General features: G+C 39.4%; 1 protein-coding gene and 1 pseudogene across 10 annotated transcripts in view; one reads left to right on the forward strand and one right to left on the reverse strand.

Annotated features, from left to right (window-relative positions):
• MPP7 (membrane palmitoylated protein 7) overlaps positions 1-12,155 on the reverse strand; it is a 323,210-nt gene that overhangs the window by 58,026 nt on the left and 253,029 nt on the right. For 7 of the 10 annotated variants that reach the window (XM_036352096.1, XM_036352155.1, XM_036352115.1 and 4 more), the window contains one exon: positions 11,865-11,903. The exons of the other annotated variants lie outside the window; for them this stretch is intronic. In XM_036352096.1, the coding sequence (XP_036207989.1) occupies positions 11,865-11,903 (39 nt within the window). The remainder of the gene's footprint in view (positions 1-11,864; positions 11,904-12,155) is intronic. 10 annotated transcript variants of the gene reach the window in all.
• On the forward strand, positions 2,147-2,256 carry LOC118662195 (annotated as a pseudogene).

Consider the following 12,155-nt stretch of genomic DNA (forward strand, 5'->3'; position numbering starts at 1 on the left):
TACCCTCATACATCAATAATTACCTTAAATGTAAATAGACTGAACTCACCAATAAAATAGCACAGAGTAGCAGAATGGGTCAAAAAACAAAACCCAACCATATGCTGCCTTCAGGACACACATCTTAGCTGCAAAGACAAATATTGACTCGAAGTGAAAGGGTGGAAAATGATTCTCCAGCCCTGGCTAGTGGCTCAATTGGTTGGAGCATCATCTTGTATACCAAAAGGTTGTGGGTTCGATTCCCTGTCAGGGCACATACTTAGGTTTCAGGTTCAATACCTGGTTGGAGCATGTATGGAAGGCAACTGATTGATATTTCTCTCTCACATTGATGTTTGCCTTGCTCTCTCCCTCTCGCTTTCTCTTCCCCCTTCCTCACTCTAAACATATCCCTGGCTGAGTATGAAAAGAAAAAAGAAAAAGAAAATGATTCTCTAAACAAATAGCATCCAAAGAAAAGCAGGTATAGCTATACTTATATCTGACAAAATAGATTTTAAGATAAAAAAGGTATGAAGAGACAAAATGAACATTATATAATGATCAAGAGGATATTATATCAATACATAATACTTCTCAATATATATACACTCAATCAGAGAGCACCAAAATACATAAAAAAACTACTAACAGAACTAAAGGGAGAGACTGACTAAAACAAAACCATAGTACACCACTGACAGCTATAGAGAGATCACCAAACAGAAAATCAATAAAGGAAGATCGGCCTTAAAAGACACATAAGACAATTGGACATAATTAACAATTACAGAGCCTCTCATCCCAGGACAGCAGATTAGTCATTCTTCTCTAGGGCACAGGGAACATTCCTAAAGGTAGACCATATGTTGGGATACAAAACTAGCTTCAACAAATTTAAAAAAACTGAAATTACAATAAGCATGTTTTATGACTACAATGTTTTAAAATTATAAGTCAACTGCAAAAATGAAAGGGATAAAACCCGCAATACATGGATATTAAACAACATTCTATAAAAAATAACTGGACCAAAGAAGAAATAAGAGAAGAGATCAAGAGCTAGATAGAGACAAATAAGAATGAAAATACAACATATTAAAACTTTTAGGATGTGGCACAAGCCGTAAAAAAGGTAAATTTATATTATTACAGACCTATCTCAGGAAATAAGAAAAACTAGAGTAAACAACCTAACATTACATATTAAAGAAATAGAAATAGGTTGGCTGGCATGGCTCAGTGGTTGAGCGTCAACCTAGGAACCAGGAGGTCAGGGTTTGATTCCCAGTCAGGGCACATGCCCGGGTTGCAGGCTCCATCCCAGTAGGGGATGAGCAGGAGGCAGCCAATCCGTGATTCTCTCTCATCATTGATGTTTCTATCTCTCTCTCCCTCTTCCTTCCTCCCTCTGAAATCAATAAAAATATTAAAAACACACACACACAGAAATGGAACTAGAAAAAGAGGGACAAAAGCAAACCAAAGGCAGCAGAAGGAAGAAAATAATAAAAATCAGAGCAGAATTAAATGACATACAGAACAATAAGACAATTAAAAATTTAATACAGCCCCTGGCTGGTGTGGCTAAGTGGATAGAGTATTGATTGGCCCATGTACCAAAGGGTAGTGGGTTTGATTCCCAGTCAAGGGCATGTACCTGGGTTGCTGGTTCGATCCCTGGCCCTGGTTGGAACGCGTGCAGGAAGCAACCATATCAATGTATTTCTCTCACATTGATGTTTCTCTTTTCCTCTCTCTCCTCACTCCCTTCTATTTTCTCTAAAAATCAATGGGAAAAATATCCTTGGGTGAGGAAAACAACAACAACAAAAAAGTTAATGCAACAAAGAGCTAGTTTTTTTTTTTTTTTAAACGATTAATAAAATTGACAAACCTCTGCCTAGACTCATTAAGGAAAAAAGAGAAAAGATTCAAGTAAACAAAATCAGAAATGAAACAAGTTACCACAGACACCAGAGAAATACAAAGGGTCATACAAGAATATTGTGAAAAACTATATGGCACCAAATTCAATAACCTAGAAGGAAGGATATGTTCCTAGAAATATATAACCTTTCTAGATTGAATCACAAAGAACTGGAAAATCTATATAGACTGATCAATAGTGTGAAAACTGAAACAACCATCAAATTAAAAAGCTTCTGCACAACAAAAGAAACCACCATCTTCATTAGGTGGCAGAGAGCAGAGAGGCTCGCCTACGCCCAGTGTCCTGGCCGTGGGCGCCTGGATGGTTGACGGCCTGACACAGCGCTAAAAAAAAAGAAAGAAAGAAACCACCATCAAAATGCATTTGATAAGGGATTCATTTCCAAAATATACAAAGAACTCATACAACTCAGCATGAGGAGGACAAATAATCCAATTTAAAAAATGGGGAAAAGACTTGAATAGACACTTCTCCAAAAAGGACATTCAAACATATGAAAAAATGCTCACCATTGCTAATCATCAGAGAGATGCAAATTAAAACTACAATGAGGTATCACCTCACACCTGTCAGAATGGCTAGTATCAACAATTCAACAAATGATAAGTGCTGGTGAGAATGTGGAGAAAATGGAACCCTTAACACTTCTGTGGGAATGCACTGGTGCAGCCACTATGGAAAACAGTATGGAGGATCCTCAAAAAATTAAAAATGGAACTGCCATTTGACCCGATAATCCTACTTCTAGGAATATATCCTAAGAAACCAGAAACAACAATCAGAAAGAATATATGCACCCCTATGCTCATAGCAGCACAATTCACTATAGCTAAGATGTGGAAACAGCCCAACTGCCCATCATTAGATGAGTGAGTAAAATGCTGTGGTACGCCGAAACCGGTTTGGCTCAGTGGATAGAGCGTCGGCCTGCGGACTGAAGGGTTCGATTCCGGTCAAGGGCATGTACCTGGGTTGCGGGCACATCCCCAGTAGGAGGTGTGCAGGAGGCAGCTGATCGATGTTTCTCTCTCATCGATGTTTCTGACTCTCTATCTCTTTCCCTTCCTCTTTGTAAAAAAATCAATAAAATATATTAAAAAAAAAATGCTGTGGTACATTTACACCATGGAACACTACACAGTTGTAATAAAGAAGGATTTCTTACCCTTTGAGATAGCATGGGGGGGACCTGGAGAGTATTATGCTAAACAAAATAAACCAGACAGATAAAGACAAATATCATATGATCTTACTTATATGTGGAAGCTAAGGAACAAAATAAACTATCGGAAAAACAGGACCATAGACACAGAAGCATGAAACAGATTGACAGATCTCAGAGTGAAGGCAGAAAGGAGGGCTGAAAGAGATTAATAAAAGAACTAATATGCATTTACGCATAGCCCATGGACACAGACAATAGACAGGTGAAAGCATGGGGTGGAGTGGGAGATGGGTGGAAGGAGGTGAAAGGGGGACATCTGTAATACTCTCAACAATAAAATAAATTTTTAAAGAATCTCCCAAAAAGTAAAGTCCAGGACCAAATGGCTTACTAGTGAAATCTACCAAACAGTCAAAGTTTTATTTTAAAACAAAAAACTGAAGAGGCAATATTTATTTTTTTAAATGCACACGCTTTAATATTATTTTTTAAATTTAAATTCTTTATTGTTTAAAGTGTTACATAAGTCTTTTCCCCCTAGTGACCTCTCCCTGGCTGCTCCCACTCCCCAGCACATGCCCTCACCCCCTACTGTTTGTGTCCATTGGTTATGCTCATATAGAAGAGACAATATTTATTAACATTTTATGAGGCCAACATAACTCTGATACCAAAACCTGGCAAGGATAACACAAAAGAATAAAACTACAGACCAAAATCTCTAATGGATGTAGATACAAAAATCCTAAACAAAATATGAGCAAGTAGACTACAACAATACATTAATACAATATGCCATGATCAAGTGTGGTTCATTCCAGGGGCACAAGGATGGTTCAACATATGCAAATCAATCAATATAATACACCACATTAACAAAACAAAGGATTAAAATAATATGATCTTATCAGTAAATGCAGAAAAAGCATTTGGTAAGATAGAGCATCCATTTTAAAACACTCATAAATAGGTAGAGAAAAAAAGTACCTCAAGTAATAAAGTCTATATATGACTAACCCTCAATGGTAAAAAACTGAGTTTTTTTGAAAACTCTAAGATCAGGAACAAGACAAGGATGTCCACTTTCACTTTTCTTATTCAACCCAGTACTCAAAGTCCTAGACAGAGCAATTAGACAAGAGAAAGAAATAAAATTGGAAATCATGAAGTAAAATTGTCACTTTTTCCACATGACATGGTTCTTTTTTTTAAAAAAAATTAATTTTAGTGAGGGAGGAAGAAGGAAGAGAGAGACAAAGAGAAACATAGATGTGAGAGAGATACATTGATCAGTTGCTTCCCGTGTGTGCTGAGACTGGGAATCGAACTCCCAACCTAAGTATGTGCCCTGACTGGGAATCGAACCCACGACCTTCCAGTGCATGGTACGTCACACCAGCCAGGACTGACATGATTCTTTATACAGAAAACCCTAACGACTTGACCAAAAAACTATTAGAAAAAAAATACGGTAAAGTTGCTGGATATAAAATAAATGTACAAAAATCCATTGCATTCCTATATAGTAACAATGAAATTTCAGAAAAGGAAATGGAAAAAAAATCCACAACAAACAAAAGCATTCCTTTTGTAATTGCAACCAAAAGAATAAAATACCTAGAAATAAACTTAAAGCATTAGCTGAAAACTACAAAACACTAAAAGAGATTGAAAAAGACACAAAGAAATGGAAAGATGTTCTGTGTTCATTGATTAGAAGAATCAACATAGTTAAAATGGGCATATTACCAAAGTAATATACATATTTAATGCAATCCCCATTAAAATTCCAATGCATTTTTAAAATAAATAGAAAAAAAAATCACTAGATTTGTATAGAACCACAAAAGACCCCAATAGCAAAAGCAATCCTGAGAGAAAAGAAAAAAGCTGCAAGTATCACACTCCCTATCTTCAAATTATACTAAGTGGCAATAATCAAAACAGCATGGTATTGGCAGAAAAACAGACCCACAGACCAATGAAACACAATTGAGAGCCTACAAATAAAGCCAATAAATTTTTACAAAGGAGACAAAAACATACAATGGAGACTGTGGTCCTAGAGAAGATTTTATAAAAAGCTTATGCACAGCAAAAGAAACGACCAGTAAAACAAAAAGGCAACCAACCAAATGGGAGAAGATATTTACAAATAACAGTTCCAACAAGGGTTTAATATGCAAAATATATAAATTCAACAACAACAAAACACAATCCAATTTAAAAATGTGCAGACACTTCTCTCAAGACAACCAATGGCCAAAATACTTATGAAAAGATGTTCAACTTCACTAGCTATTAGGAAATGCAAATCAAAACTTCAATAAGATACCACCTCACGCCTGTTAGAATGGCTTTTATCAACAAGAAAAGTCAAAAGTGTTGGGGAAGTTGTGGAGAGAGAGGAACCCTCATTCACTGCGGGTGGGAACCATATGATTTCACTTATATGTGGGATATAAAACTGAAAACAACAAATAAACAAAAACTTATAGACAAAGGCAACAGTATGGTGGTTAGCAGAGGGAAGAGGGAAGGGGAGCTAATGAAGGAGAGAGGGAGTCAAGTATATGGTGATGAAAGGAGACTTAATTTTGGGTGGTGGGTACACAGTGCAATACACAGATGGTATATCAGAATTGTACACTTGAAACCTATATAATCTTATTAACCCATATCACCCCAATTTAATAAACATAAATTATGCACAGTAAGAGATTAACAATAACCAATAATGAAATAAAACAATAATATACTGAATTAAAGTTTTATAAATATGGTCACTCATTTCAGGGGATCCCTTGCTGGCATCTTTGTAGATGGTCAATGCAACATGTTGCCATCAATCAAACACATTTCTGTTCATGTTTTCTACCCACAGATTTAACGCCTTTTCCATCTTTTTTTTTAAATTGTTTTATTGCTTAAAGTATTACAAAGGGTATTACATATGTCTCCTTTTTTTTCCTGCCCTTGACAATCCCCTGGCCTTCCCTACCCCCCAGTGTCTTATGTCCATTGGTTATGCTTATATGCATGCATACAAGTCCTTTGGTTGATCTCTTACCCTCCCCTCCTGCCCCCCAACCCTTCCCGGCCTTCCCGCTACAGTTTGACAGTCTGTTCGAGGCTGCTCTGCCTCTATTATCTATTTTTGTTCGTAAGTTTATAATGGTCTGTATTATCCATAAGTGAGTGAGATCATGTGGTATTTTTCCTTCATTGACTGACTTATTTCACTTAGCATAATGCTCTCCAGTTCCATCCATGCTGTTGCAAATGGTAAGAATTCCTTCTTTTTTACAGCAGCATAGTATTCCATCATGTAGATGTACCACAGTTTTCTAATCCATTCATCTACTGATGGGCACTTAGGCTGTTTCCAGATCTTAGCTATGGCGAATTGTGCTGCTATGAACATAGGAGTGCATATATCCTTTCTGATTGGTGTTTCTGTGCCTTTTCCACCTTAACTAAGGACTTATCATGCACTATTGCCTGTAGCTTTGGTAAAGTTTGATGTGTAACAGCAAAACTAGCACAAATTTTTCTTTCTTCGCAATCTCACGATAGATTTGTTCTTACCATAGATCTTAGCAACCTCAGCATACAATATTTTTGTCCTTATTAAGTTGAGCATGTTCACCTGCCCTTAATGAAGCACTTTATAGCTTCTCTTTGGCATATCCGACTTGCCAGCATCACTACCCTTGCACTTCAGGGCCATTAATAAATTAAAGTAAGTTACTTGAAAACAAGCACTGCAATACAGCAACAGTGGGTCTGATAACTGAAATGGCTAAGTGACTAATGAGCAGGTAGCATAAACAGCATGGAGACAGCGGACAAAGGGATGATTCATATCCCAGGTGGGACAGAATAGGATGGTGCAAGCTTCACCACACTATCAGAAAGGTAAGCAATTTAAGACTTATGAATTGTTTCCGGAAGTTTTCATTTAATATTTTCAGACTGTGGTTGACAGCAGGTAACTGAAACTATAGAAAGGAAACCACGAATAAGATGGGGGGGGACCTACTGTAATATAGGTTTTTGTTGTTGTTGTTTAGATATATTTTTATTGATTTCAGAGAGGTAGGGAGAGGGAGAGAGAGAAACATCAATGATGAGAGAGAATCATTGATCTGCTGCCTCCTGCATGTCCCCTACTGGGGATCAAGCCCACAACCCGGGCATGTGCCCTTGGCTGAAATCGAACCCGGGACCCTTCAGTCCACAGGCCAACGCTCTATCCACTGAGGAAAACAAGCTAGGCCTATAATATAGTTTTAATAATAATATATATTAAAATAACCAGAGAATACAATCAAACTTGTTTATTCTGCAAAAGAAATCAGTTCAAATTGTTCAGGGGTCATTAGTTGAAGCGTTTCCTCAAAAGAAGAAACTTTTATCAGAAACACTATTAGTTTATGCATTCTATTATCACATATTCTTTTAAAAAATCTTTTCATTGTAGGATTCTCTTCCTAGGCACCTTACTGTATTATATTCCCTGCCTTTGCAGCAGCTAAACCAACTTCTAGGCGCATAATGTGTCAGAACAAGTATTTAGACCAGAAAGAAGTGAGGCCATCGTGCACATATATTAAACACATTGGCCATGTTTTCCCTTGGGCACAGTAAGGCAGGGGAAGGATAACTACTGTTTTTAAGACCAGGAGTTGAATGGAGTGGATAGCTGTACAATATAATTAGGGCTTGCAATTTCAAAACCCTATGGAAGCTAGATAGGTAGAAAAATCTTGTATTCTGTCAACACTAATACTTCTTTCTTAGCTGTGTACTCTTGTTAATTAGACTGTGTATGCCTATACATTGGAATAACTATGGCATAAGACTTTATATGACGAGTGTCACATAAAATGCCATAATTCACAGGGAGAGGAGATCATCTCAGCCTAAGACAGCGAGGGACTCACTCCCATGAGAGATAACGTTAAAACGACTCCATGGATTGGCTGGAATTATAGTGCAGCAGAGGATGAAGGCAGGAGCAGTAGATGGAGAGAGATGACTGCTGAGAGCACAAGGCATATTTAAGTTTAGGTGATATGTAGATGACAGGGCTGGGAAGATGACAGCGTGGCACTTCCATGCTACTGTTTCTGCCTTCATCCTCTGCTGCACTATAATTCCAGCCAATCCATGGAGACATTTTAACGTCATCTCTCATGGGAGTGAGTCCCTCGTTGGCCGTAGGCTGAGATGATCTCCTCTCCCTGTGAGTTATGGCATTTTATGTGACACTTATCAGATAAGCTTTATGCCATAGTTATTCCAATAGATAGACATACATCATCTAATTGACAAGAGTACACAGCCCTTAAAGTGAGAAGACTGAGCACCCCTCTCTCTATTGTGAGAGGTAGTAGCTTGCAGTAATGGCTCTCCACTCACCTCTCCCAGGACCCAACCCTCAGGTGGTCTCCCACATGGACTCTGGCTTGGCCATTAGACTGTTTTGGCCAAGGGACCTGATGTGATGTGAGCAGAGGCTTCAACAGCACTTCCATACCAGGGCTGCTATCTCTGTTGCACTCTGGAAGGCCACTAGAATGGCTAGCTTACTGGAGGGTAAACAATGACAGGAAACAGAAACAGGTTCACCCAGCTGCACCACTGTGCCTCCCCGCCCCCCAGACCAATATACTCCAAACTACCAGACTGCAAAGATCCACCAAGCCAATAACTGGAACAACCCAGCTAACCATAAAATTGGGAAAATAATAAATGCTTGCTGTGTTAAGCTATTACAGTTTCTGAAGATGTTAGGGGAGGTGTTAGTCATTATACAGAGTATCTGGCACACTGCATTGTTCTGCAATGAGTAAAGAATTAATGAAAGCTTAACTCTGATCATTGAATTCTGTCTTAGTAAACTATAGTCTTTCTAAGCTAAAAATCGCAATATTCTATATTTTTTGCATGTGTTTTTGTTTTGTAGAATGAACTAGAGGGCAGCATATATATATTTTAAAATATATTTTTATTGATTTCAGAGAGAAAGGGAGGAACATCAATGATGAGAGAGAATCATTGATCAGCTGCCTCCTGCATGCCCCACACTGGGGATCGTGCATGCAACCCAGGCATCGAACCGTGATCTCCTGGTTCATAGGTCCATGCTCAACCACAGAACCATGCCAGCTGGGTGAGGGCAGCATATTTTAAAGGATAGAGTATTATAGTTACACAGATGTGGATCTGAAACTACAATGCACCATTTACTGTCTTTAGGTCCTTAGGTAAATCCTTCAATCTTTCTGTTTCCTTTCTATAAAGTGGATAAAATACCACCAATCTCACAGTATTAGAGATAATATATATTAAATACAAAATATATTATCTGGCACATTTCGACAATAACCAAGAGATATTATCATATGCACCTGACCCGTGAACATGGAGGTTAGGGGCATCAACCCCTGCTCAGCCAAAAATCCATGTGTAATTTTTGACTCCCCCCAAACTCAGTTGTCCCTCAGTATTCATAATGGATTGGTTCCAAGAACCCTCCCACACATGGATAGCAAATGTTGTAGATGATTGAGTCACTTATATAAAACTAGAGGCCTGGTGCATGAAATTCATACACAGGTAGGGTCCCTAGGCTTGGCCGGTGATCAGGGACAATCGGGGTCTTCCAGCTGCAGGCCGGGGCCTTCCTTCGTTCAGTGCCTGGTGGTCAGTGCACGTCATAGCAAGTGATCAAACTCCCGGTCTCCCAGTGGAACTCTCGAGGGGACACTTTGCATATTAGTCTTTTATATATATAGACTAGAAGCCCCGTGCACAAAAATTTGTGCACTGGCAGGGGAGGGGGTTCCCTCAGCCCAACCTGTGCCCTTCACAGTCTGGGACCCCTCGGGAGATAACCACCTGCTGGCGTAGGCCCACTCCCCAGGTGGCAGATGGCACGCCCAATCCCGCAGTGTCTGCCCTGTCTCCCCTGGTCGCAGATGGCAGACCCGGATCCCGCGGATCCCGCGCTGGGGCAGGCAGCGGCTGGGGATCTCGCTGCCGCCCACCCCACCCACCCCGCCCAAGACTCTGCAGGCCTGGATCCCATGCTGGGGCGGCTGGCTGCTCAGATCGTGCTGCCACTCACCCCGCCCCCCCCCCCCCCAAGACACAGCAATCCCAGATCCTACACTGGGGTGGGCGGCAGCTCGGATCATGCTGCCGCCCGCCCCCCCGGCCCCTCCCCACACAGGGCAGGCCAGGATCTCATGCTGGGGCGGCGCAGCGGGATCTGCCTGTGGTATGCAAATTAGCTGCCATCTTTGTTGGTGGTTAATTTGCATATCGTGCCGATTAGCCAATGGGAGGCATAGCGAAGGTACAGTCAATTACCATGTTTGTCTATTATTAGTTTAGATGGCATAGAACAATGCATACACATCTGCCTACTCCAAACATTAAGTGGAAAATACTGTTTTTGATCCATGGATGATTGAATCTGTGGATGGGAAGCCTGGGGATACAGGGCTGATTATATATTTATTGAAAATATCCACATGTAAGTGGAACCCGGGTAGTTCAAATCCATGTTGTTCAAGTGTCAAGTGTACATAAATATTAATTTGCAAATGAGCTTGAAGTAGTTCTCTCTAAATCTGTGTTTTTTAATATATTTTTATTGATTTCAGAGAGGAAGGGAAAGGGAGATAGAGAAACATCAATGATGAGAAAGAATCATTGATAGGCTGCCTCCTGCATGCCCCCTACTGGGGGTAGAGCCCACAATCCAGGCATGTGCTCTTGATCACAATCGAACCCGGGACCCTTCAGTCCACAGGTCAATGTTCCATCCACTGAGCAAAACCAGCTAGGGCTAAATCTGTGTTTTTACACTATTACCTCTTACAACTGAAAGCAGAGGACTGACAAGTGTGCGGATACATGGCAAGGGTGGGAAAGGTGTGAAGTGATATGTAGATGAAGACAATTCAGACGCCTTTAACAATTTAAAAATATTGGCTTTGTTTATAATATTCCTTAGCATCTCTATTTTTTTAGGGGATTTAAAAAATTTATTTATCTTTATCCTGAAAGTATTATAGATGTTTCCTTTGCTTGTGGGTTATTTTCCCCATTGACTCCCTCCTCTCAGACCTTCACCACCCTACTGTCTGTATCCATGAGTAATGCATATCTGCATATAAGTTCCCAGTTAATCACTCCCCAACTACCTCCTTACCCCCTCCTTAGCATCTCTAAACTGGACATTTTTCCTTCCAATACAGATTAGCAAGTTAATCAGGAAGCTTAATATTTGGAGCTGCTCATTCAATGGTTATTGGAGGGGGAGGGGAGTTGTTAAGGGAATAATAAATCATTAGAACATATAACTAAAAAGATATTTAAAAAGATATAAGTTGCTTAGAAACTTTGAATAATTCACAGCTAACAAGATTATTTAGCAAAGTCCAGATACTGTTAATGGAGTAAAATTACTTAGCACAAATATATGCTTTTACGTCCCCTCTCAAAAAAAAAAAAAATGTAATGGTTTACAAAAATATGACATCTGGAAAGCTTCTTGAATATTAAAGTACACTATGAATTCCTTTGTGTCCAACCCATTGAGCCTGTTTAATATAAGGGTTCATGCTACCCCCCACTAATTATCAGGCCATGCTAATGCAAATATGCTAATTTAGGATAAAAGTAATATAATAGTTTTGAAGAAAGCAACAGAAAGAAAGATATCCTCTTCCATGCCCAATTGCTCACCTAGATAGGTTCCACTGTTGTTACCAGCATAGTCAGCATCTTCTGGATGGAGTGTAAAAGCATACAGAACAAAAGCCAAGAAATAAAGCAGAAGTTAGAAGCCCAGCCACAGATGCAAAAAAATAAATTACTTAAAACAATTATGTGAAGCACAGCAGAGAACAGCCCTCACAATGCCACTCTTAAACATAAAACATTTTGTTTTATATTTAAGTTTAAAGTAGCATTTCGAAACGTCATGCAACTCCTTTTCAACCTTCAGAGGTTCCTTGTTGCAGTTCCAAGAAAATT

The sequence above is a fragment of the Myotis myotis genome, unplaced genomic scaffold (genome assembly GCF_014108235.1).
Source record: "Myotis myotis isolate mMyoMyo1 unplaced genomic scaffold, mMyoMyo1.p scaffold_m19_p_1, whole genome shotgun sequence".
In the NCBI taxonomy this organism is placed as follows: Eukaryota; Metazoa; Chordata; class Mammalia; order Chiroptera; family Vespertilionidae; genus Myotis; species Myotis myotis.